Source organism: Haliaeetus leucocephalus, unplaced genomic scaffold (assembly GCF_000737465.1).
Source record: "Haliaeetus leucocephalus isolate CR32 unplaced genomic scaffold, Haliaeetus_leucocephalus-4.0 Scaffold151, whole genome shotgun sequence".
NCBI classification, from domain to species: domain Eukaryota; kingdom Metazoa; phylum Chordata; class Aves; order Accipitriformes; family Accipitridae; genus Haliaeetus; species Haliaeetus leucocephalus.
The window spans coordinates 9,047,824-9,075,518 of record NW_010972587.1 but is presented as its reverse complement, the minus strand read 5'-3'; the positions used below and the strand labels follow the sequence as shown (position 1 = coordinate 9,075,518).

Genomic DNA, 27,695 nt, shown 5'->3' with positions numbered 1-27,695 from the left:
CACCCTCAGCAAGTGAATGAAATATATTCTACATAAATATTTAAGATCAAACTGTGGACTTAATTCCTACAATTTGGAACTGGTTTAACATCCCTTTCTTTTTCTCCTCTTGTCAAATCATTGAGATAAGCAGAAAAGGATAAACCAAAGCATATGATTTCTCAATTAAGTTTCTTCTGCATAATGGTGCCATATCCTTTTTTATTTTTTTCACAGATACTTTCAGTAGAACAAACGTTCAGAAACAGAAGTCCTTACTCTTGATTCCCTGGTATCAAGGACTCATCAGGCACCATCTTCAGTCTTATCTCTTCAATATTTTTGGCCAAGAAGAAGGAGAGCTTTCTTCAGTGCTTGTGCATCTGTCTCAGCTGAACTCTACTTCCTTACCGTTTTTCTTGTATTACAAATGCCTAAGAACAGCAAGGTAGTGAAAAGAGAACTGGATGATGAGGTCATTGAGTCAGTTAAGGACCTTCTCTCTAATGAAGACTCGTCAGATGATGCCTTTAAGAAGAGTGAACTTATGGTCGATGACCAGGAAGAAAAAGATGCAGATGTTGAAGAAGGCTCAGATGTAGAAGATGAAAGACCTGCTTGGAACAGCAAACTCCAGTATATTCTGGCACAAGTTGGATTTTCTGTGGGATTGGGGAATGTGTGGCGATTCCCGTATCTGTGTCAGAAAAATGGTGGAGGTAAGTCTTGTGATAGCTAGTCATAGCTAAATGATGAAGCTAACCTTTCAGATTTCAGGGTTAGCAGAGATATCCACAGTAAAACCTGCTCCAGCATGTCAGGTTTTTCTTTTAATTTCTGCCAGAGCCTATGAGGAAAAACTCATATTCTTTTTGTGTAGAGAGACACATCTGTTAAAATAAGCAGCAGATTCTTCTTCTAAGATTCCCATTTCCTCTTTTTAGGGAAGAAAGTTCTTGATATGACCTTAACTAGTGGTTGAACTAGTGGCTAAGCAAAACACATATTTATGGAGAGGTTGCATTATTTAGGACCTGGCTGTTGTTGTGCTAAAGTGTTCTTTGTAGTACTTGGACAATAAATCAAGGCATTAAATCTGCATCCACTTTAAAGACCAAAGCTGTGTTTGGTATAAACCCGCTAAGCTTCACACCTTTACTTCTTAATTGCTTTTAGCTCCTAGGCCATTTACTTTCTGCAAGAACAACAAAATACTGTAGGAGTAAAAAGGGTTTTTTTACTGATAATGGATAATTTAAATCATTACATTAAGGGAATACATCTGTTTTGTTCTGTTATGTAGTTAACTATTTTCCTGAAGAACAAGTTACTTTTCACTTAGAACAATAACATCAAGCTGTTTATTTGTTAGCTGTCCATCTATGGTCTTGAATGTAGTATGAAGTATGAGGCTGGAGACCTTCCTTCCTCTAAGAATGCAGGATCAGTGTTTTATCCTATGCTATACTGTACCCTACTATACTACATTAATGTTCATCCTGTTGTAGCTAATTACTTAGCTGAAGTAAAAACAAACCTGTCAACTTTTTATGATACAAAAAGTGAATCTGTACTACAGAATAGAAAATAAAGAATCACATTTTCTTCATGCTGGATTTTAAAAGTTGAGTGACAAAACTGATGTAATTGAGGAGTATAGAAATGAGCCTAGAATATAATCAGAGTATAATTCTCTACTTTTATTTGTTTTCTCTTAGTCAGTTGAAGCAGTAAAAATGGAGTTTATACTTTCAAATATTCCTTCTCCAGGATAAAGTCTAAATTATTTTATATCTAGTTATTGTAAGATTTTTTTTTTTTCACTATCATTTAACTCTTTTTTTTCTCCTTTATTCTGGAGAGAAAGTCATTAAATGGTTGCTGTGATGATTTGTGTGGAATCTAAAATTTTCTACATCTGAAACTAATATTAACTGAAAAAAACACATTGAATGTAGTTTCTGAAAATAACATAGCTTTTCAGTGGATGGCAGACTTATCTAGTCTACTAGAGACAGTATAGAATTGATCACGTACAACTACTAGTTGAAAAAATTAATACATTTGTTAATTAACAATTTTTGAAACAAACTGATTCATAGTTAAAGGTGTAGCTATTTAAATGTTTATATTCCGTATCATTTAATTCTAAGTATGGTGTCAAGATGTCTCAAGGATAGTGCTTTACAGCAGTTTGGTTTGTGTAGTTGTGTCCCTTTTGAAAGTCTGTGTTTAATGTAGTTAGTTACTAATTTTGCAAGCCCATTGGATTCTCCTTTGAACCAACAGAAAAGATCTGTTCGTATGCTCCTTAGGCTGTTGGTTTCATACCGTCAGGCGCTTTTAAAGTTAGTCTGCCAGTGAGTATAAATTTAATTCAGATCAAATATAAAGGTATTAAATTAATAATTAATTTCTCATTTTAGGAAAAAAACAACAACAAACAAAAACCAACCTTCAGGTATTATGGCACTTCATTAATCAAACTCAAAAAAATAAACATGGAGTCATTTCAGGTTGAAATTCAATGTTCTCCCCTGTGCTGTGATTGCAGGAACTTGGATATATAACATAGTCTTATGAAGACATAATGTTTTCTGCACGTGGCTGAGACAAGTTTGTATTTGGCTTTTAACAATAATTTTGCACCATTTTAGCGAATTGCAACCTTCAGAACAACAGAGAAAAGCAAGTGATCATGAGAGCTAAAGCTTTCTTGGTTTTCAAGTTAACCATAATGCGAGATGGTGAAGGTGACACAAAACATTGAAATGTGTAAAGTACATTGGTGCCTGTATATGTGTGTGCAGATGGACAGATAATTCTCACAAATGTGTAAAAGAATAGTGGGGGAGAGGGAGGGAAAAGTTCAAACACATGATAAGAAAACCCACATGCATTTTATATGATGTTGCAGTTTTCTGCTATACATATTTTTTCATACATGTTTCATTCTCGGTAAAATTAGAGTGGTTTTATGCAACCCATACTAAATATCAGTGTCAGAATTGTTCTGTAGTCTTATGATGAGAAAGCTTTACTATAAATACCTGTTGAAGTCTCTGAGTATAAGGTTAATGGCCTTTTCTGTGGATTTTCATTAGAATTGTTTTGATGAAGCATATGGCTACGTCTCCACCTTCAGTTTTGTCCAAACATTTTTCATTTTCTTCCCCATGTTTAAGGAACTTATATCTGGCAAATACCATCAGGTGAGGGGAGTATATTAAAAAGTGGTAAACCAATAAATATACTTCAAATTTAAGCCAAAAATAAATAAAAACTCCATAGTTACTCATTAGTGTCCTTCACAGGTTTCTTCCAACATTAAGTGTTCCAGAGCAATCAGTAAAAGAGAGGTCAAATCGTAACCATGCAGTAATCTTCAGTTTTGGGTTTTTTTAAAAAATGTCTGTGACAAGAACAGCAAAACCGATGAAATAAAAATAGAAAAGACACACACAAGTTAGCCCGAATAGATGTATATTATTAGAGGATTTTGTAGAGAAGAAATTGGGTGTTTACTGCTCTGTTTTCTAGAGAGATTGGGTTTGTTTATGGCTATGGCCTGTGGTACGCCAACACTTCAGAGCTCTGTACTGCTTCAGTGAGGTATCTGTGATACCATCTTTAAAGGTAACTCGTGTATTGCTACACTGCACTCATACTTGGATGCCCATAGGTAGCCTTCCAATCTCTGTTTCTGGGTCTGGTCTGTACCACCAGAACAACTTCCTTCGCTTTATTTCTTGTGATCCTTTAATAGTTTTTCCCGTTGCTTTAATTCATATAGACTCATAAGTATTTAGAGTAATATCTGGTATTTTTTTATGCTCAACTAAGTTACGGCTAGGCTGGGTAGCTCTTTGCTGGCTTTCACACTTGGCTCTTTCCCAGAAAAAAGTTTGTCATGAGAGAAGAGGCTGGTGTGCAGGTGGGACGAACTTCGATCCCCATTGGGGATACAGCTGCAATGCAGGAAGTATCAAGAGAAAAAAAGAGGTTGGGAGGAGACTGAGAGCACTCCAGGGTGCTTATTTTCATGACTTGGGATGAGAGGTTGAGCCCAAAGGAGTTTTAGGCTCTGTGAGTGAGGGTCTGAAGGTGTTCAGTAAAGTTTTGAGGAACTGGCTATAGATCTCTGCCTCCTTCACCTCTGTTCTCGCCACAGGTCTTCCTTACCCCGGTAGTCAATGCCCAGTCCCCACCTGACACTTAAGGCACCTCTTCCACTCTTTGCAGCCTAACAGATAAAAAAACTTTCTTCCTTGATGCCTGACAAAGGTGATTTGCACTGGAGCTGTGTATGCTCTAACTTAGCTTTAAATGTTTTTTATATTTATCATTTTTACACTATACAGTTTATTTATTACTCCTTTACTATATCAAGACAAATCTGTGTGTTTGTTCAGGTAGGCACAGTTCCTATATAACAATTTCATAACCTATGTTAGCGTGCAGTAGGTTCAGAGCTGCCTCGGCTTCCTATGAATGATAGTGAGCCTTAAAAATAAACCACTCAGGTCTATCCAGTCTTGCCATGAGGCTAATAAACAGTGACAAATTAAACTATTTTTTCCTGCTGCTCGTTGCTATCATCTGGTGAATAGCTTGCACACCTTTCGGTTTTTTCAAACAAAGGAAATATTTAAAGTTTATTCTGTTTGGTTGTTGGTTTCCTTTAGGATTAGCAGAAATAAAATGGTACTTTCACATATTAGAAGTAACAAAAGCAAACTAAATTAGCTGTTCTGCTAGAATAAGTGATATTTGAGTGTTATTATGAAGACAAGTGAACATAGTTATCTAAGAGGTGCTTCGAGTGTTGCAGTTGTTACTGGGAGTCTACAAAGTACTGCACACCCAAAGATTTTGTGTTGCATTTTCATGAGCATTAACTAAATTTTTCTGATTTTTTTTTTTTTTTTTTTTTAGGTCAGTCTTTTTAATATCTCTGTGACGTAAAAAGTCAAAAGAACTGGTAAACAGTGATAGATAAAAGCTGTGAGCGGCATAGGGAAATCTGTAGCAGATTATGTTGCCATTATGTTTTGAAGATTGACGTGGGTAGAGTCACATCATGAGTTTTTACAGTTAAGTAATCCGGCTTTCATACTAAGTACCAGCAGATTGAACAGTTAAGTTCTGTGGTCTTATAAAAAGCACAGCAGCTATTGCTGAGAACTGCTGAGGAAATAATATGTAAACTGTTAAAGACTGAGTAGTCATTAGAAGCTACAGTCCGATTGTCTAATAGAAGTAGAATGGGAGCAAAGCAAGTGGCTTCATTATTTAGCTTTTGATCAATAATTTATATCAGTGCCTTGAATTCATTGATGACTTCAATATTATTTTGTGAGTTCTGATTTAAACTATTATCAGACTCAAAATTTAGTTTTACTTCAGTGTGCTGAAAATGTCTTTTTTTTATTTTGCAAGTGTAGTTCTTCTTAAAGCTTATTGACTAAGGGGATTTTCATCTTTTAAGCACAGTTTTGTAAATAGGCACACCTGAACATATTTAAACTGTGAAAGACTAGTGACAGGAAGACTATCCTATCAGTATAATAGACTACAAACCTACAGGTAAAACATAAAACCTTTCATCAGAGTTTTCCTGGTAAAAGCAGTTTGTATTTTGTAATGGTAAATAATTTCACTTGTAGGAGCTTAATAGACTGGAAACCTATAGTGTTTTGTTGCGCACTTGTTATAACTTTGAAAATTTTAACATTCAACATTGAAAATAAGTTGATCTTCATCTGAATATTAGGTTCTTGCTAGCTTTCTGTTAGTAAATGTCCAGTAAGCTATAAGAACTGGGATGTCTCTTCAAAACAGTGGTAAATTTCACCTTCATTGAGTAAGAATTAAATCAGACCCTAGACACCTAACTAAAAACTAGCACAGCAGCAGTTGAAACAAATCTGGAAAGTTATATTTTTCAGGTTATATCAAGAACGGCTAGCAGAAGAAAAGTTCTTCTGTAGTATCAAGATTGTAATGGTTATATTGTCTTGCATTATTACTTCTGAAATTATTTTCCAACTCTTTAATCACTATGAATCATGTCATTTATGTTATTTTTAACCCCCTGAACATTTATAAGAACTTAAAATCAAAACCAATATTAATATTCCACTTCTATCAATAATGTTGCCAAATGTAGTACATATTGTAATACAAGAGAGGCAATTTACCAGTTATCCCATTATGGTGCTTGGTTAAATAAGAAAATTAAGAAATCAAAATAGTGCTGTGCACAGCTGAAATCTTTTGTGTCTTTGTCATTCTAGAAGAAGGATGAGGGATGGGGTTTTTTTAGATTTTTTTTTCCCCCTTATGAAGTTGAGATGAGTTTTTTAATACGAAAGCCAATGTTTAAGGCCAAATATGCAAAAAAGTGTCTTTACAGCTGAAAAATTTTGAAAATGTAGAAAGGGGACCTGGGGATCCTGAACCACGCAGAATTGTAATAATTCAAATGGCTGCTTAGCTATGTTTTCCTGCATTTACAAATAAGAGAGATGCTGAGCTGTTTCCATAGTGATTCTGTTTTATGATGAAGTGAAGATGTCTTACAGTTCTTTGAAGTATGTCTAGCTTCAAGGGAAGGCTGAAACAAAATACTTGTCCAGAGATGCTGTGGTTTCATGTTGACTATAGGGCACAGAAGCCCTTTGCAGCTGTGATAAGCAGTTGTATAATCCAACTATGTCCAAACTGTATTGCACTGAAGCTCGCATGTGCACTATTTGCCATTATATCCTTCTTTGGGGAGGGGCACAAGATCAGAAAGGAGCTCAGCAGGTTTGAATGATCGGAAGACCAGCACTTCAGGTGCTCTGCACAAGCCCTGCAGTATAGAGGTGAACTGCCGGCTACCCACGTTGAATTACAGGGTTATGTCATGTATAATGTAATGTGGATTTAACACCACATTTATTTAACTCATTTAGTTGAATCTAACTGATAAAGCTTGCAACTTGCATTGATACTGCACCGTAAAACACCCGTGTCAGCCCAGTCTTTAAACATGTGCTTAACTTTGCAGCCTTGTGATTAAGGTTGTGGACTGGGACACTGAAGAGCTGGGTTCAGTTCCTGCTCTAGTACAGTCATCCAGTGGGATACAGGGTAAGTCACTTAGGCCCCAATTTTTTTGAGCTTGTCTCTGCTCAGCTATGCAACACCTGTCTAATTAAGACCTCAGGTATCATTTACAGTAGTGTTATATGATTTAAAAACACTATGTACTGTTAGCTTTCAATTAATTGTGTGACCGAATTTTTAAAGATTGTGATGCCAAAGCTTCTCATTTACAGTGTGAATTAACAGTATACTTCTGTCTTGCAGAAATTTTGAGAGAATGTTGATGATAAATCAAGGGTATTTAACGGTATTATTCGTCTCACATATTCTTAAGGCAGATAGTCACCCTCATTTTGGAATGTGGTTGTTACTCTATTCCTCAGTTTTCCTTGTATTTATTTCCTTCTGTCTCTGTTGTCTCTTCATAGTAGAAAATAAGTCCTTTGCGTTCTTTCCATTATGTGCACGCACAAGGTGAACCATAAGAGACACCAAAGTACTGAACAGGAATGTAGCTGCTACCTCAGTAGAAATAATACTTAAGTAGATGCTCTGTGGTGTGCTGAAATGGGTAGATAGGCCATGGTGTTTGGCTCTGTGAAGGGAGTATTGTAACGTCAAAACCGGTATGTTGTTCGGAGCCTGGCATAGGTTTTGACCAAATGCTCCTCAAACAATATCATCATGTATCATATTATCATGTCATGAAAATAAAACACAAGGAGCTATTTTATTGCTAACAATAGACTGTAGACTGTGAGGTAAGCAAGATCAATATTCTTTGTCTGGTCCACTAGTAGGTTTTCTCAGATTTTATTTCTTCTTTTTTCCTGCTATTCTTAGACTCAAGACTGTAGTTACTCCATGCTTAGCATCTTTGTAAGGTCTTTATAATGGAAGATTATGTCCAATTTGTGCGTATTTCATGAAGAGCAAAATAGCAAGTGGACCTGAGTAGGAAAGGATGGTACCAGAAAATCTGAAGCCTCCTGCACAGTTTAGGAAAGTTTAACTTTTCTAAAATAAACTGTATTGCATGAGATAAGCTGCCTACTAAGGATAGGCAAACGACAATGCATTTTGATAGACTCCTAAGAAAGCCCTAGAAATTTGACGCTGGATGAAGAAACTTAAAATAGGTCTTAGCTGGAGTTGAGGATAAATCCCAAATTGGTTTCTGAACTTTGCTCAGCTTCTCTCTCATCACAGAGATGAATAGACTGATTATACGACTTAATAGCTCTGAGTCTAAGCATCTGAGGTCTTTAGATCTTTGCTTTGTAGCTTGCTCCGACATGCTGCAGTCTGCATCTCTCAAGTGCTTTTTTTTAGCCTTACAATGGTTGCAATCAAAAGTCCTAAGCCCTTTGAGTTAGTTGGCCAGCACAGTACTCTATATTGCAGCGTAAGAGCCATGCATTTGAAAATTAGGTGCCACGTTGCTAATTGCTGATGCCTAAATGTTTTGTTAGCTCTAGTACTAAATACTCTACAACGTCAAGGAGGAAGTTAGGCTCTGAACTTGTCAGTGTGCTTAGTGTGTGATATATTTGCTTGCCATTAGTTTTACTGAAATAAATGGAGATACATCCTTAAGTTAGAATTGTCTATGACCACTTCCTGGCAATAAGACCTTGAAAAAAGGAATTGTGTTTTATATATATATATGTATAAAGGTGAAGTAACAGTTGCGTTTTCAAATATGTCTTTACGGAGAGTTTGCGAGTACTGCAAGATCTAGATCTACAACACTCCATTTCATTTCCACCTCAAGTCTGTAGTCTCTGTCTGGAGCCTGGTAGAAGTGGGCTGATACAGTTTTCTTGCTTAGCTGGATAGAATGATTATTCTGTATATTGTGAAATCCCCTTTCTGAGTATCTGAGGTGCACATGGAGAACTCAACAGACGATCTTCTGAAACTGCGTAAGATTGGATGAAATTTGGAATGTTGTATGCACAGTATTTTCTATATTTCTTTTATAAATTCAGTCTTGCTGCTCTGTTACAAGTCAAGGTGTAGAGTTTTTTAAGAAATGTTGATTCAGTTCCTGATTGCCTCATTGTATTTCTAAAAAGTTTGATCAAATGCCTGAAATTTCACACAAGTGAACAACTAGTTTAGATAACAACTGACTTCAGTAATGTTTGTTAGAGTGCTTTAGAAATTCACTGTCTCTGGGTGTTTCGTATCTTACAAGAAGTGTGGCCAAGATTCAGGTAAAATTACTCTTTGCATGCGATCAAAAAAACTTTGCAGTGAATGACACTAATTCAAACTTGAAGCTATTAGGTTTTGCATTTGATGTGTCGAGTTCGACTCTTCTTCCGCTCACTCTGATTTATACTTTTTTCCTTGCACAGGTGCCTATCTTGTGCCATACTTAATCTTGCTACTGATAATAGGGATTCCACTCTTTTTCTTGGAGCTTGCTGTGGGGCAGAGAATCCGCCGAGGGAGTATTGGTGTGTGGAATTATATCAGTCCCAAACTTGGAGGAATTGGATTTGCAAGCTGTGTAGTAAGTTTTTAACATTAATTGTGTGGTTTGCTTTCAGTCTGTATGATTTAGACTTTTTGTTCTGCTGCAGGGAAAGGCCACTGATTTGTAGCTGGGTGTCAAGGTCAGTTTACAATGTTCTGGAAGATCTTAAAAGTTAAATTAGTACATTAAAAAATGTTGATATAGATGTGTCTGTAAAACCAGTCAACTTGCATTTGTGATTCTTTTGAAACTAGGAACTGGGGAACAGAGTAGTCTTCTGGAGAAAAAATACGACTATAAAAGTATAGGTGTTACACATGATAAAATACAGAGAAAAGTGAAAATTTAGAAACTGTCAGGTACTCTAATGGGGCAAGCCATTCAGTTCTTATTCTGACATTTTAGTTAAAATTACGTTCCGTGCTGATGTGCAGAAATATGCAGAAGTTCAGTAGGGATTTTTTTTTTTTAATACAAATCTTGTTAATAAGTGTAACTTTTTGATCTGTGTTTTCTTTGTTTGTTTGTTTGTTTTTTTAACAGGTGTGTTTCTTTGTGGCCCTGTACTACAATGTCATTATTGGATGGAGTCTGTTTTACTTTTCCCAGTCTTTTCAGCACCCATTACCATGGGACCAGTGTCCTTTAGTTAAAAATACATCTCATACGTGTAAGTCTATATTAATGTTCTTAAAAATCAAATAAAATATGTAAAATTTGAGATTTTCAAACAAAAAGGAGAAAAAATACAATTCAAAGGAATAATTGTGGGAAAAAGTGTTGTATGCAAAGCTGGTTTTCAATCTTAATAAAATGTCATTTTATAATACTTGGAAAAAATACAACAGAAACCTAATATAAGATAAATACACTGTATTTGGAAAGGATCATCACTGTCAACAGCATTTTAAAGAGTAATGGAACTAGGAGAGTACTATTTAGTGTGTTTCAGAAAAAAAGATCTGATTACTTTTTTTTCTGATGTTGATAACTGCTTTTTATGCTTACTTGGTGAAAAACAAAGGTGGAACAAGGATATTTCTACATTTCAATTAGTAGGATACTTCCTGGCGAAAAGCAAAAAGTGTTGCATTACTAACAAAGCAGAAAATGGAAAACTGTAAACATCAATGAAATGCATGTGATAAAAGCATTGTTTCCTTTGTAAACCAATAGAAATTAAATACTTGGTCATTGGTTTGTTGCTATAATGAGATGGTCTCACATGGACATGTTATACAACAGCATTAGAAGTTCCTTATTCCTTGGTTTTGGTTAAGTTGTAATAGTTACATACTTTATCCTTGCTGCTGAAATATGAAATATTTCTTTTATTTTCTTTTTATTTCAAATCCTAAATTTTCTTTAATTACCTTATGTGGGGTTTTTTTACCCCTTTAATAAAGAACATAACCAGGGACATTTGAAAAGTTGTATGACGTTTTTATAGTGTCTTTGCCAGAGTTGCTTGCTTCAGTTGTTTGAAATAATCAGTATTTGTGAATGCTGGCACACAGTCAAATTGACTGTATTCCACAAGCTATTGTGCATTAATTGAGTCACAGTGGTTGTTTACATACCCTTATCCTGCCTAAATACTAAGATATAGTGTGTCAGCCTAACTTCAGCAGAGGTCACCTGAACTAAGCTTAAACAAAGAAAGGTATTATATTTGGTAACAGTCAAATTGATGGTTTATTTCAGTGAAGGTCTGACACCTGTGTTAGGTTTCTTAAAATTAGTATATTTTTCCCTTCTTTTCATTAATTACTTCGACTCGGGACCTAGCTTAGAGATATGATTGATTGTCAGATATAAATAATTTATAAAAAAGTTAAGTAAATTTTTTCTTTGAAGGATTTTTTCTATTTATATGTGCTGTATGTCTGGATGCACACAGTTTCTGAAACTGTTTGGTAACGTGAGTAAAGCAGAATTACAGTATAATAAAAAAATCACTTATGGAATACATACAGCAACTTCCATTTAACATAGCTGTGTAGGAGCCTTTTTTTCCTTTTCTCATCACTTTGGTATCATTATGTTATTATTTTATTGTTTATAATAGTAATAAAGTGCCTGTTGATTTGAGTGTCATATCAAAGCAGATATAGTTGAGAATTTATTTTCTGTGTATTTTGAAAATTGCATTCAATTTCAGAGAGATACTTTCCATAGTATATAAATCACAGTATCGTATGTAGGTAATCTAATCTTACATGTCATAAATGGAATGTATGTCTTCATCTAGGCCTGCCTACTGTTTAGTACTTAAGTGAAAAAAAAAATTCCGCCTAGGACTTGGATTGACCATATGCAGAGGAATACAATATCCCAAAAGGGTGTTTTAAAAAGATGTATCCAGAACCTTTCACCGATAGCAGTCACTTTTTCTTTTAGACAATGTCTTAAGGCTCTTTGTGAGTTTAGTTTCTCAGTAAATGATGATGGCACAATTGCAAACATTAAGAATTGGTAAAACATTGTTATGAAATGTTGGGAAAATACTTCTGTCCTGAACCCATTCTTTACTTGCTAACATCTCTTGACAGTTGTGGAGCCAGAGTGTGAAAAAAGTTCTGCAACCACTTATTACTGGTATAGAGAAGCACTGAATATTTCCAGCTCTTTGTCAGAGAGCGGGGGTTTAAATTGGAAGATGACTATCTGCTTGCTGGCTGCCTGGGTCATGGTATGCCTAGCCATGATCAAAGGCATTCAGTCTTCAGGCAAAGTGAGTATACTGTTTCCCTAAATGACAGTGTTTTACTTTGAAACATTTCACGACATTTTTGTTCACCACACCTCTGCTTACTCTCTCATGAAATCTGTAGGAGCAGGTTAGAAGCTGTGACTCACCCCATTATTTGTATAATCTCAAGTAGAGGAATGTTAGTAGTTAAGCATTAAAATTGTGGTAATTTTAGTGGGAATTGTAGTAATTTAGTGGGAATTGAGATCTGAAGAAGAATAATTTCTGTTCTCATCAACGTAACTGTTGCACGTAACTGTACCTCAGCTTTATTGTGCAGCATAAGTCTGTGTGTTCTGTTTCCATGTATACTCACAGTATGTTTGCAGTGCACCCAGGCCCTCGAAATGCCTTGCCATTTTTCTTTTTATTGTTACTGTCATTGTTTGTTACTATTGTAACTGTCATTTATTGTTACATGTCATTCTGACATGAACACAGCTGCTTTTCAGGATTTTGGATTGTTTCTTTTGACTAATGACTAACCATCCCTTTGCATCTGAGTGTGTCACCTTATCTTCTTTCCTTTCCATGCAGCCAGCTGGATTGGCTAGTGAATGATTTGCTAGCTCTGTTCATCTCAGTGGGATTTTCAGATGAAAAATAATCTAATAGCAAAATTCATTGCTATTAAAAAGTTTGGCACTGAGGTGGAAATTTCTGTGACCTCTTTAGTGTATTTCAGTTAAAGAAACAACTAGCAAGTTTAGTGAGAGAATCCTTTTACTAAACTTCGAAGTACAGAATAGATTTGCTTTTCAATGATGAAGCATGAAAGATTGTATTTGATTACTAATTTTTTTTTTTTGGCAGTAAGCATTACTTAGTGATTTGAATCCATTGGTTATATATTTTCCATTGACTCTTGTCTTCTCTCCTTCTGAAGACAAATGAGTTTCTTTTCATGCTGTGTATCTTTACCGTACTATGTACTTGAATTAAAGTGCATTTGTAAAATGAAGCATTTCTAAAACAGTCTGCTTCTGTCCTTGTCATCTCATTGAATTCACACTGAATTTCCCTGGGAGCCCAGCAGTGTGTTATCAGTTAGCCAACACAATGGCAACTGTATTGTTTTAATACAATACAGAATTTATTTTAGAGTCATGTGATTTTGCTTTCTTCTGCAGAGACAAGAGGAATGGGAAGAGTGCTGCATATTTCTTAGAGCATATGATTATCAATTCAGATATATATTCAAAAGATACTGAGTAGTGAATGAAGCTATTGAACATAAAGTCCCTGGATGTCATGTTAAATTTCTTCTTAATGTTTTCCAGATCATGTATTTTAGTTCCCTTTTTCCTTATGTGGTACTTCTATGCTTTCTGATCAGAGGACTGCTCCTTAATGGGTCAGTGGATGGAATTCGTCACATGTTCACACCAAAGGTATGTGCTTAATTTCTGTTTGCAGTGTATTAAAGTTTCAGTGGCAATTTGACCATTATGAATGCTCTCATTTAAGCTTATTGTCTTCCTAGCACATATTTCTGTTTGGTTAAATTGCAAAGTTGTCGTTGATCTCAGTGGCACAATATCAAGCCCTAAGGTCCAAAGGTGCTCAGTGTTCCAAGGGTCTGTGTAGAGTTACCTCCCTTAGGTGAAAGGTTCCCAGACTTAGATGCCTTTACAAAGCTAAGCAACTGAAAGTGCTATTTACAGGATTCAGGATATTTAGAGAGCTCCAGATACTAAAAAGAGAGTGAATGTTAACTCTTACCATTCTCTAGGATTGAAATGCCTAGTTCTGGGATGTCACAGTGAAATGCCTTACCTTGAATGCTGTCATGGCTTTACATAACTTGTGCCTTTTGAAAAAGGACAAATTTATTCCTTTTTAGAAATAAATTAATGCTGTTTGCATAGTAGCCCGAAGTACAGGAGACCTGTTTTTAATACTAAAGTAGTGTAAGTACTCACCAAGCTTTCCTTATCATGTTTCTTATGGTTGTCATGCCAAGATAGCAGCAGGGCTAAGCATACGTTTTTTACTGTTAACCTTTTTACTGGGATGTGTCTCACAGAACTTTAGATTTTCTAACTAAGGAGGTGAGAAGGGATGTTGCGAAACATTGTTTAGCCTGAAGATCTAAATTCTACTCTCAGATGCTTGTAACTGTATCTGAACTACAGGAACAGCATGTTTGAGTAGTCAGAGCCATACTCAGGAATGCATAATGCTGGGCTTCCTATTGTATTTTGAAATGGACTTTCCAACAAGTCCATTTCATAATACAATTGAGCAGAACAGGACTGATGTTTTGAATATGAAAGCCAAATAATAAGATGATTAAAATCAATGCACATAGTGGCTAATGCCAGATGACAGGGTGTTGTCAGTTGTTTTGATTCCAGGTGTTTTGAGCCTGTGGAGAACTGTCATCCTATAAAAATGACCTTTGTTAGCTATCACATTCTTATTTCTTGCATTGTGATATGCAGTTGTGCTCTGCTTCACTTGCTGTCACTGCTTTAGAGGGCCGAGGCTCTGCAGGACCTTGCAGGCTGCTCAGGCAAATTTGGGAAATCTGAGGAACAAAGTAACGTAATGCTTACTGATGAAGAGGAAGTCTGTAGCAGAGATGGAATACAGACCTCTTGAAGTTATAATTTGGTTTCTCAACCACAGCGTTAATCCTTTCTTTACTGGAGAAGTACCACTAGATACTGAGGGAAAGTAAACACTGAAACTCCCCTTGAATAGCAACACCTGTGTGCACTGTTCACTACTTCATCTTTCATGAGTTAGACCTAAAATAAGTTGCAGCTGATGCTTACTTTATAGTTATGTTACAACTTAATTATACAGTTGTTTCAAGTGTTCAGATAAATGATCTTGAAAGAAAAAACAGTTTTAATTTCTTCTACTGGTTTCCAGTTCTGTATCTCAAAATTTAAGTTGTGGTTTAAATTTGAGGTTAGGAGGCCTGTATGTCACACACAGTATATGTGAATATAAACCTTGAAAAGTATTTTCATTATGATCTCTGATTTTTTCTGTACTTGAGCACTGATTTGGACTGTAGGTTCGTATGAAACTACCTGAAGGAATTCAGACTCCCCCACCTATTGTTTCCATTTGCTCCATTGTGCTAACAGTTTATTTGGGTAGGCAGACTGTAAAAAGGTTTGCTGAACTGATCTAGGTTGAAAATTATCCAGGTACATGGACATGAGAGGAGAGGGGGAAACATCTTTTCAGCCTCGGTAAGTTCAGCAAATGACCATATTTTGACCAGGGATGATCACAACACATTCCCACAGAAGAGCTGTGTCAGCACAGCAGAGAACTGGCACACATCAGTGCAGGTGTGAGAGCACAGGGCTAATGAAGAAGGGGAGAATTTCTCTGTTTGGCATAGTTGATGAACAAAGCAGAAATTCTAAATAATAATCTTAATGAAAACTCTAAAGAAAGGTATATGAAAAGCCTGCTCAAGTCAACTACTGCAATGAAACTGTAGGACTGTATGAAGCTTAAATACAGAGCCCCCAAAATTTCACAGAAAATATGTTATAATAGCAAATCAATTACAAGTTTATTTTGAAATTCTAGGCAAGGTGTATCTGAGAACGTACTACCTTTGATGATACCAAATGATATATTGCAGAAAGCGAGAAGTGTTTCGATACTTGAAGCATTTACAGATTTGGTCAAATTAAGACTGTTCCTCGAGCTCACTCTAGTGGAGAAGCTCTAGCATGACCGTGTGATATGGGCAATAGCTACTTGTGCATTGTAATTACAACAAAAATTGTAAGTCAGGAACAAGTTTATTGTCATAAATACCTCCCCCCCCAATATATTGTATTTTAGCTATATATAAATGAATAACGAAGGTATCTGCTACCTATCTATAACAAATATACCTTTATGGGGAACTGGAAAATTTTTCAAAATTTTTTTCATAACAATAGCAGATTTTTTTTTTCCTCAGAGTGAGACGGTCAGTCTAATGATGCTGGCATCTGTGCTGATGCTTGTTAGTTTTACTGTTTTCAATAAGCCTAGGGTTTAAAAAAAGTAAAAATCACATACACAGGTGTAAGGTCTTTCACTGTCAAAGGAATGGAGGCCCTGAATCAACTTGAGAAAATCTAATGTTTAAATTACACATGTACTTCTTTTTTATGATTCAGTATCTAGAAAAATCTGAGGTAGACAGATGATGACTCATAACTTTGTAACAAAGATATTTCTTGAAATATGGTCATCTGAATGAGCAATACAGTTCAATTTTTTGATAAAAAGCTTAGTTGTCCCTCAGATACATGACCCATTTAACTTAGGGTAAGTTCAAGGCACCTGGCTTAAGGGAGATTTGACTCGTGGACTATACAGACTGTGGTGGCCAGAGTTTATTTCATGTGTTGCATTTTGCTTTACATATTTGCATGTAATAGAATTCCATATAAGCATGTGTATCTCATGTTCACTTTTTATTTTGAAGAGTAACAACAAAGCAACTTTTAACATACTTATTGCATTTACAAGAGGATTGATAATCCCCAAATACATCTTAATTCTAACGACGTCAATATGTACACTGTAAAAAAAAAAAAAAAAAAAAAAAGGACAGTAAATACTGTATTAAAAAAAAAAAGAAAAAGGATGTCCTCTCTTATTTCTCGTTATCATATAGCTCCAGTAGTGTCTCATTGTTGGGAACATACTGTATAGCATGTTTCTCTTTAAGGATTATATCGTAAAATAAATAGAAATTCTGGCCATAAGTTCGCTTAACTTTAGGTGTCACATTCAGCTTTCATTTTATCATAATGAAAATGCATTTGTAGTGGAGAATTAGCATTTTATGATATAGGTTTTATTCCTGTTTTTTTTTCTGTTGTCTTTTCATATAATAGAAATGCATTTTATAGCTGACATATATTATATCTAATTTCAAACAGCTTGAAATTATGCTGGAGCCCAAGGTCTGGAGAGAAGCTGCTACTCAGGTGTTCTTTGCCTTAGGGCTTGGATTTGGTGGAGTCATTGCCTTTTCAAGCTACAACAAGAGAGACAACAACTGCCATTTTGATGCTGTACTGGTGTCCTTCATCAATTTTTTCACTTCTGTGCTGGCAACTTTGGTGGTGTTTGCAGTTCTGGGCTTCAAAGCAAATATCATAAATGAAAAATGTGTTATCCAGTATGAATATCCATTTCTTTTTTTTATTACTATTATTTTTATGGTATATTTCATTTATGAATTAACACAGATAACTGAGTTTGATTTCTCTGTTTTATTGTGTTTTACAGAAATTCAGAGAAGATTTTAAAACTTTTGAAAATAGGCAATCTGAGCCAGGATATGATCCCACATCATATCAATTTCTCAAGCATTACAGCAGAAGATTACAATTTAGTTTATGACATTATTCAGAAAGTTAAAGAAGAAGAGTTTGATTCTCTTGGTCTGAAATCTTGTCAAATTGAAGATGAACTTAACAAGGTGAGAGTAATAAGTAAGTCTTAAATACAAAGATTATGAACGGATGAATATTTGTAAGCCTGAAATAAGCTGTGAAGTATACTTGCACAGAGTGTCAGTACAGTCTACCTATGAACAGTGCACCTATAGAGATCCATATGAAAACATGGTTCTGTGCGGGGTTGCATTCCAGCTCACCCGAGGACTTTTGGGTCTGATGTCTTCATACAGTCTTCACTGACCTATAATACATTTTGATCATTATAAAGTTCTGGTTTTTAGAAGAGTTGAGTATGAGGATTTTTCCAAAGACTAAACAGAGGTGTACCTATTCAACGTCTCAAACTATGTTGTCTTCCAATGTTAAGATACAATTATTAAGTATAAATACTACTTCACTAGAAAATAAGAAAGTTACTCTTTACTTATTAGATAATTATTTAATGAATATCATCCTGTTTTGAAATCTTTACAGTAAGCCAGATCTGTAAAAGAAAATTTTCTAGCTTTTTTCAGAGGGACTCCCAGTTTTAAACACTGACCTTTATGTAGTTGCACCAGCGTCTGAAACTAAAACGTCAAATTGGTAACTTAGATATTAAAAGTTTCTGTACTATTCCTGCCATTTAAGTTTGAAACAATAGGTATAGAAATGGAAGTCCTTTATATACTTACTGGAGAAAACAGAGTGTATTTTGTAGCAGTCCTGTATAATAGATCTCATGCAAAATCATCAATGAAAGGGAGAAAGAAGTTCTGACTGGGCATAAGAGGAAAATTTTTCACAATGAGAACAATCAGCCATTGGAATAATCTCTGCAGGGAAGTGGTGGATTCCCCAAGATTCGACCCTTTTAAGATTTGGCCTGCCAAAAAAGGTTGGACCAGATGATCCTTGAGGTACCTTCCAACCTGGTATTCTATGATTCTATGAACGAAGTGTGTTGTTAATATCAATCAACTTACAGATTCTCAGCCAAATCCAATATTTCAGTAGATAGTATTAATTAAGTTTGCAGGCTTGGAAGAATCACGTATTAGATAGCAGCTTCCCACTCTGCCTTCAAGATGTAATCAATGACATTGCATGAACACGAAGTCAGACTGTCACACTACAAAAAAATACTGTCCATGAATAATAATGTGGATTTTTTCTCACTGACAGGCGGTTCAAGGAACTGGTTTAGCTTTTATTGCCTTTACAGAAGCAATGACCCACTTCCCTGCTTCTCCCTTCTGGTCAGTCATGTTCTTCCTCATGTTGGTAAATTTGGGACTTGGAAGTATGTTTGGAACCATTGAAGGCATCATCACACCCATTGTTGATACCTTCAAAGTCAGGAAGGAAATTCTTACTGGTGAGTGGCACAAACTTTCTTTCCTCACTAGAGCAGTAAGCTAATTTTTTTTTGGTTTTGTTTTTGGAGAGCATGAAGTCTTGTTTTTTGACATGAAAGTTTTCAGTGCTGACATTTTACAGAGCAGTAAATCACTGTATTTCAGACTGTACTTCCATGCACAGGCACATTAACATCTGCAAGTAAAACCTTTTCCTGAGTGTTACAAGAGCAGGAACAGCCTAGAACTTAAATTTTAATGGAGGATTTTTGTTACAGGTTACTGTATGGTCAGTCCTTCTGAGTTCTTCCAGAATACTTTCCTTTCCAGCCTGTGTCACGCATCAGGGAAACAAAGGAAAATGAAGGAATGAAAATACATTGCAAATTACTACAAATTATTCCTAAGTAGGCCAAATGAAATCTTAATTTAAAATTAAATGTTTATTATGTTAAAAATCAGTAAGTTGCTCTCTGGAAGAACATATTTTTCCCAGTTGAATGTGGAAAGGGTGTTAAACAAGATGTCTCTTTTATTTTATTTAAATGCCCAAAGTTATTTAAGTGTAGCCTGTTCATGTAGCTCTGATGATCTTGTAGCAATTTCTCTTTTTGAGATAGAACATCAGCATAAAGTGTGAAAGTTAGGTTTCCGAAAATCCTCAGGACAGCTTCAAGGGACTTGATGCGTTATGCATAAATTCAGATTTTGTATCAATACCTGTGACAGGAGGGATAGAAAATAAAAAATATAGTAAGCTGCTTTAGCTTTATCTAACTCTATGAAGGAAATAAAAATATATTTTATAAGAGTTTACCCTGTGATGCAGCAAAGCACTGCATTTCCCTGACTGCTTTTCTTGACTTACTTAGGTAATAAGTAGTATTTAACAGAAAACATGTATTTTTTTGCTTTGCTAGCTCTAAGAATAAAATTCTTCATAAAGATAAATCAACTGATTTTTCAGAAGTCCTAACCTATTGAGCACTTGTTTGGGTTTTTTGAGTTTTTTTAATCAGCTCTTAAATTCTTACTGAATAACCACTGTGACATTTAGAAATTAGCTGTTCTTCCTAATTATATATGCAAATACTATGATATATAGTCATTACTTCTGTAGTAATGGAGCATTTTACAGTAATTCCTTGTTACTGCATTTGACAAAAAACCCTATTAAGATAAAGGAATATTCAGGAACTGCCTTTCTCTTGTAATTTTTTTGAGTGGTATGCATGCATGATTTTTGCTAAACTCAGTTGTACTCAAAGGATTACAACTTGATGTGGTGTTTTTATAATTAACTTATAAAATTGAAATGCCTGGGTTATACTTCATGGAGTATCGGTGGGATTTAACAGGGATTATGCCTGCACTGGAGTTTGTGCTTAAAACCCACAAATCTTCAATTTTTACAGAAGCGATGAGCATATTTGCAACTTTTTGCACTATGGTTCTGGTTCAGTCTGTCTTAAGTTCAGGGAAACCAACTCATGTGCTTTAAGTTATTTTGCGTTCAAGTATTTCCAAGTAGGAGTCTGCATGTGTATGTGCTGAGTTGTGGGCATACCTACCAGAGCGTTAGTTTACAACTAAAGATGCATGTTTTTGGGGTGTAATGGTAAGATACAATGGGAGAACATAAGAATAGCAAGGATTTCTAAATTCACATACACACGGTTCTGGTGGTCTAATTCTTTTCTCAGGGTTAGTAATAAAATTCAGTGTGAAAAATGAGACTTGGGTCGAGGAGATTTTATCTGTGTTCTTTTGGTTTTGTTATCTTGCATTAGGAATTCATATCGATTTGTAATGATCTCTTTAATTCTATAGATTTCTGTTCTCTGAAAGTCATTATAACAGTAGTTCCTACAAGGTTGAAAAAAGTGATTGGTCTTCTACCACAGTATTTTTAAAAGTGTCGTTGTCTTCCTTTCACTACTATAATCAATACTAATTGATTATCTGGGATTTATGCAATGGGTATATTCTGTAAGGATATTTTTATATTTTGGCTCAGATTCATTTCGCCTAATTTTAGACTGCTTAGGTGTATCATTAGCCTAAGTTCCTGGAGTGGGGGGAGTGGGGGAGGGCACTTTAAGTGGGAGAATCAGTCTTACTGGTGCTCAACATACAATTGATTTAACACTTTATTGACCTTTGACTTATTTTTATGGCTACTTAGGCATTCAGTCCTATTCTCGATGAATTTAATAGGAAAAAAATTGTACTGAGATTCATTATGCAGGATAAAGCATTCAAGAAATATATTTCAGATTGTCCCTAAACAAAAGAAGGGGTAGAAATGTTGTTGCTTAGTGCACTAATACATTTAGTCAGATCCTAATGGAACTGCATGCTATCAATGATCTTTTAGGGGAAGTATAGTCAGCTTTTCTATTTTTTAGACTCTTAGTCTGAAACTTTGCTTCTTTTCACATCTAAATTCCAAAAAGTGATCTAGTGACCAAGTAACATGATGTATGATGTTTAGGTTACCAGTTCTGTTTATTTTAGCCTTGCATTCACATCAAGTTAAAAGTTTAATGAGAAATAGTCACTTGATTAATCTCTGCTGCTTAATCAGGACCACTGTAATATGGCAATTCCAGTAATTATAATTTTATAACTTATCTGTTATGTAGGGAATAGGTGGGATTTCTAATATTCTTAAAATTGAGACCCCCTAAAAAGTAAAATGTTATCAACTTTGTTTATATGAAATAATGTGCTAAAGCAGATCTTTGCTGTTTTGAGCTCTCTTTATTTCCTCTTTGTCTATGGAACTTTGTTATAATTACAACTCACATTTCTGTCCTTTATTCCAGTCATCTGCTGCTTGGTAGCATTTTTTATTGGCCTGATCTTTGTGCAGCGCTCTGGAAATTATTTTGTGACGATGTTTGATGACTACTCAGCTACTCTGCCCCTGCTTATTGTGGTCATTTTGGAGAATATTGCAGTCACCCGAATTTATGGAATAGACAAGTAAGTGAAGGAAATATATCTCCCTGTCCATATTAACAGTATTCCTTACAATAATTATTACTATATTAGTAATATTGCCCTAAGTATTTGCAATGTGTACACATAAATACAAGTAAGCAGAAAGTGAGTCAATCTGGACATGAATCTTGTCTGTTTTTAAGAACAGGTTTGGAGCAAGATATACTGCATCAGGACAGTGTAGTGAAATCCAAAGAGCGATTGCGACAGATCCAGAGGAGTATGCAGTAAAAGACGTGAAATTAGAGAGTTAGAAAGGAGGCTGGATATGCAAGTATGAGAAAATTTTTTATTGAAATAAGACAGCAAGAGAAAGATTTCAGGAAGTAATAACCATGGTCTAAGCAGCAGTTGAGGATGAGTATTCTGAATGGATCTGCAGTATTCCAGGCAGCCTGAGAAAGGAACAAAGCAAACTAATGGCAGTAACAATAAGAAAGTTTCGGTTTATGAACTAGATTTAGTTTGGGGTGTTGTAGCAATTAATTGTTCTTTGCATTAGTTGTGAGAGAGGAAATAGAGGAAATGATAGCAAAGAACAGGGTCAAAATTTACTTGGAAGCAGCACCGTTGACAGTGAAGTTAAGTGACGTTCTATCGGTGATGGCTGAAGAGAAAAGACAATCTAATCCCTCTAATTTTTTCACATCTTATGAATGAAATTACCAGAATGTGTTCACTAAGCAAGATCAATGTGTGCCACACTTAAGGAATAGGAGAGTTTGTATAAAAAAATAACTCATTGCATCCACAGATAAAACAGAGTATGCTATACTGGCATGTTGAAGTAATTTAAACATCTGTGATTCCTTTGCATGTACAAAGGGTGACATAGAATGGGTGGTTTTTCATTTGACTTTTCACTTGTTCGATCCGAGTAATCAGCCAGTCCCTTGCCATAATGAAATAAAACTATAATAAGAAAATGTAATTTTATTGTTTCCAGACATTGTTTCTGGTCTACGCAAGTAGTGCCTGGTCTACTTATTAAGGGAGAATTCCCACTTGGGCCACATGTCTATGTGATCAATTATAGGATTATACATGAAAACACCACCATATAGATGCTTTAACACATGCAAACAAAAAATAAAACAGATGACCTGGTTATCAGGTTGATAATGTCCAGTCAGGTAGAGTTCCACTGTGAAGGGAGGTAGACATGCCAAAAGTCAGCAACTTACTTGTGAGGAAGCTGGTGTTTAGGCGTAGCATAAAATATGGTACTTTCCTTCTGAATTGGAGTGTGGTTGATTCATGTTTTCAGAAGAGGTTCTGTCAGGTTATAGGGAAAAGTTAACAGCCCAATTTCTCATTCATAATGGTCACCTGAACCTCCTTCTGGAGTATTCCTAATATTTCTTCTGATATATATTTCTCCAGAATATCCTTCTTCAGGACCCTAGCATTCTTGCTTGCAAAAAATGCCAGAATCAACAACTTCAGGTTGTCATTGGCTGTGATAGCACCAAGGGGTCCTCCTCATAGATGAAGATCCGTATATATGTCTTAATATATTGTCTTTGATCAGATGGGGGTGGGGGGGGAATTGCATCCAAAGGGATTACAGCCAAAGGATAGAAAAAAGACAACATGTGAATCCCTGTAGCCAAGAAGGAAAATCTGCTATGCTGGAATCAGTGCTAAAGGAGCTTTGGTAGCTTTTAAAAGAGGATAAATAGGATGGAGAGGATGAGAGACTTTTAAAGTGAAAATAATAGTTTTATGTTCAACTGGAGATCCCAGAAAGAAAAGGCTATCTATAGAGGGCACAATCCATATGTAGATTCAGCTTCTTTTTAACGATATGTTTCATTGCAGTGTAAACAAAGGATAAAATACCCCGAACTATGCAGTTCAAAAAATTTCTTGAGACTTTATATGACAGTAGCTTCACATGTGTAACTGCTTTGAAAACATATTTATTGCTGTAAGAGCTTTTTTGAGATGCACATTTCAAAAGGGAGTGGGACCACAAGGGAGTTAAAACAGAATCAGTACTTGTGCATCACTCCAAAAGAATTAATTCTAAAAATATTCTCTCTTTTCCTACTGGCTCTGGAACCATGTACTCCTTCGTCAAAAGTACAAAAATAGGAGTTTCGTTCATATCGTAACTTGTAATTTTGAGGCACAAGGAGGCAGATTTAAAACTTCACAAAGCTTTATTTCAGCAACTTATATGATGCAAAACATAGCTTATGCATAAAGTTATTTTTTACACTGCAGCACACATGTGGGTTCAAAATTAATTTTGCAGAATCTGTAAGATGTACTGTTTGTATATGTCCTCAAAAGGAATGACACATGCCTTAGTAAACAACCCAGCAGACAATATAAGATGTAAAAAAGAATCTTATAAGAAGAAAGGTGAGTTTAAGTATCTTTCCAGCACAGTCCAGCAAGCAGTTTACTAAGTCACTGCACTGTGTAGTGATTCCTTCTGTTCATCTGTTTTGAACTAGTAATACAAGCTCTAGTTTTCAGCCTATCAAGTAATCTTAAATTGCAGCCATTTCTATATGTGCATTTTTTCAGTGTGTCTGTTCTCTCAAATTAGGTGCTATGTATCAATTATAGTACTTGAAATCTCAGTGTATGCACTAACAATAACCTTTTATTCCCTTCACAGATTTATGGAGGATCTGAAAGATATGCTTGGGTTTTCTCCAAGCCAGTATTATTACTACATGTGGAAGTATGTTTCACCTTTGGTATTGTTATGTTTGCTGGTAGCTAGCATTGTCCAAATGGGATTAAGTCCTCCTGGCTACAATGCTTGGATTGAAGATACGGTATGTATATAACAGATGCCATCACCACCATAATGATCATATCTTAAGTATTTCAGAAATACATGAAAAGACAAAAATTTGCAATTACAAACTCAAAATCAGTATAAATAATGACGTGGTTGTTTTTATTTCAAGTAACATTAGTGTAAAACCAACCACTTTTTAATTTTAGGGTAGTTCTGCTCTAAAATACAACTGTTTGACACGAACCTTCATGCTCTTTGTGACTTTTTAGTTTTTTGATATATGTTGAAGAAATTCTTAAGGTTGGGAGAGGTTGTTCACTTCCATTAAATCTTACTTTACTGCAGAAAATAGTCGGGTGATAACACTGAATAAATCATTTCAGATTTCACATCAACTTTTTATGTGAAATTAAATACTGAGATTTAGCCATGTCATGAATTTTCCCCTTTGGGACCACATATCACATGTAGGTAACAGCTGCATTAAAACCTGTCTCTGATAAGAATGTTTGATTTGTAAAAAAACTTGTCTGTGTGAACAGCAGAGTCAGTGCTGCGCATTGGCTCAAAAAAGACGTTCAGTCAAGGTAGCTCCTAAGAGTCGTGCTAGTTTGTAGGCTCATCAGCCCTCAGCTGTTTCCACAGGCTTGTCATACAAAATACAGGGAGAGTAAAATGTCAGAGAAATGGATCTCGGGGACCCTTCTGAATGGACAATTGTCTGAATTAGCAGGGAGGGGAAATTGCAGCAAAGACGGGTGAAGTGTAAATACAAGAGGTTGGCTTTACTATAGGTAGATGCCTGCCTCTAACCAGACAATCACTACTACTTTCCCGGGATTCTCAGAAAAATGCTCTTGTTATGTTTGATTCTTGCCCTCAAAAATTAGGAAGAGAAATACCTTAGAATACCAAACATACCATTCCTTTCCATGTGTAAAATTAGACAAACTAAGTCTGTTGGCCAGTGATTGATGGATGCAGTAGAGGTGTGGGGTGCAGTCACTGCCCCAGTAAATGCGTTATAGTTTACATGAAGTTTATACAAAGTGGAACAATTCCACAGAATGATCTGAGACAGTCCCTCCAGACCAGCTACTAGCCTACAGAACAGGGACTTTTTTCCGGGCACAGTTAGATACTACTGCACACTTGTCTGTTCTGAACATCCTTTAAAGGCTCAGTCAAATGTAGCAGAAAGCCCAATGTGAAAATCTTGATTTGGGTTCTGATAGAGTGTTCTGAGCATCTCAGAAAATGTGCGACAGTGTTTTGGTCCTACTCACTGGCAGAAGGATAGCAATCCTACATCTCCATGACTGTTCAAATTTGATCTGTAGTGGTGCCCACATTGTGGGTGCAAGGAGACAGAAAGATGAGTATGTGTTTGAAAACTGCAGGCCTTGGTGAAGACTCCAGGTTTGCTCTTTTTGAAGTAAAGATGTATTGATAGTTTTTCTCTTGGGTTCCTCAGGCTATGGAAGAGTTCCACAGCTATCCAACATGGGGAATGATTGTCTGTATATCTCTGATGGGATTGGCCATACTGCCAGTCCCAATAGTCTTCATGGTGCGCCGTTGCAACCTTATCGATGACAGCTCTGGGAGTTTGGCATCTGTATCCTACAAAAGAGGCCGGATAATAAAGGAACCTGTTAATCTGGAGGGAGATAATACAAGTCTGATTCATGGGAAGAGTCCAAGTGAAGTGCCGTCTCCAAATTTTGGCAAAAACATATATCGAAAACAGACTGGATCACCAACTCTGGACACTGCTCCAAATGGACGTTATGGCATTGGGTACCTGATGGCAGATATGCCTGATATGCCGGAGTCTGATTTGTAACTGCAGAAAAAATACAGTGTTTGTTTCTCTGCTCTCACTGATCATGCCTCTCCTACGAGAAGTGGTCAGCTTCACTTACTAGGGTGCGATCTCAGGTGCTCCATAGTGACGGTCATTAAAATGTCATGACTGTACATACAGGTTGAAAAAACTCCCTTTGGATTAATTTTCTGGATTTTCATTTGCACTGAAGGGAACACATTCAAAGTCAATGGCAGCCTACATCTGCCAGCACAGCCAAGAGTTTGATTTTTTAATTAATTTCTAAATTTAAAAATTGCTATCTCTGAAGTCTGGGTCTCACTCTAATGATAAAGTATTTCTGAGGTAATATAACTGAAAATCCTTTTTTTCCTGCTTTCAAGTTAACTCCCCAGTATTAAAAGTGAGCTCAGAAGTAGTTCACCAAACCCGTGTTTGTGTAAACACTTGTATATACCTTATGTAGATATGCTGTACTTATTTTGTTAGCACTGATAATTACTTAGGCTATTAGCTGAGTAAAAAACAAACCTGCAAACTATTTTCTTATGTAATAGCTGTATAGAGCAATAGTACTAGAAAATAAAGGAGTAGACTTACAGAAAGGTGAGGAAAGATTCCCTATTCACTGGGGACTGCATAAACTGTGGCTGTATATTTTGTGTAAAATATTTGCTTTTTCAGTGTGAAAACAATGTTAGAGTGAGTCACTCCAAGAATCTTAAGGATTGTGCAGATTCTGCATTTTTTTCTATGCTGTGTGCCTAAAAAAGACCTTCTTGATATTTATTGTGGTTACAAGATTACATATATATTATATTTATATAATATACTTGTAATGTAAATATGTATATTATTCTGTATGTAATCGTTTCAAAAGTTGAAGCAAGATGGCTTTTTTAATTAGTCTCCTTCAGTTTTGCTTCTGTTTTATGCAGATAATTTTTTTCAGTCAGTAATTGTTAAGAACTGTATGGCATTACATTTTAACCTATGAATAAAGAGATTGACAAAGTA

General features: G+C 35.7%; 1 protein-coding gene across 1 annotated transcript; it reads left to right on the top strand.

Moving 5' to 3' along the window:
* The first annotated feature begins 214 nt into the window (after nt 1-214).
* Nucleotides 215-27,695, top strand: SLC6A15 (solute carrier family 6 (neutral amino acid transporter), member 15). Its single transcript, XM_010561835.1, has 11 exons — nt 215-698; nt 9,435-9,592; nt 10,100-10,226; nt 12,109-12,290; nt 13,589-13,699; nt 17,222-17,463; nt 17,574-17,766; nt 18,911-19,103; nt 21,912-22,071; nt 24,722-24,884; nt 26,325-27,695. The coding sequence occupies exons 1-11, from the start codon at nt 410-412 to the stop codon at nt 26,694-26,696; spliced, it is 2,190 nt and encodes a 729-aa protein (XP_010560137.1). The 5' UTR covers nt 215-409; the 3' UTR covers nt 26,697-27,695.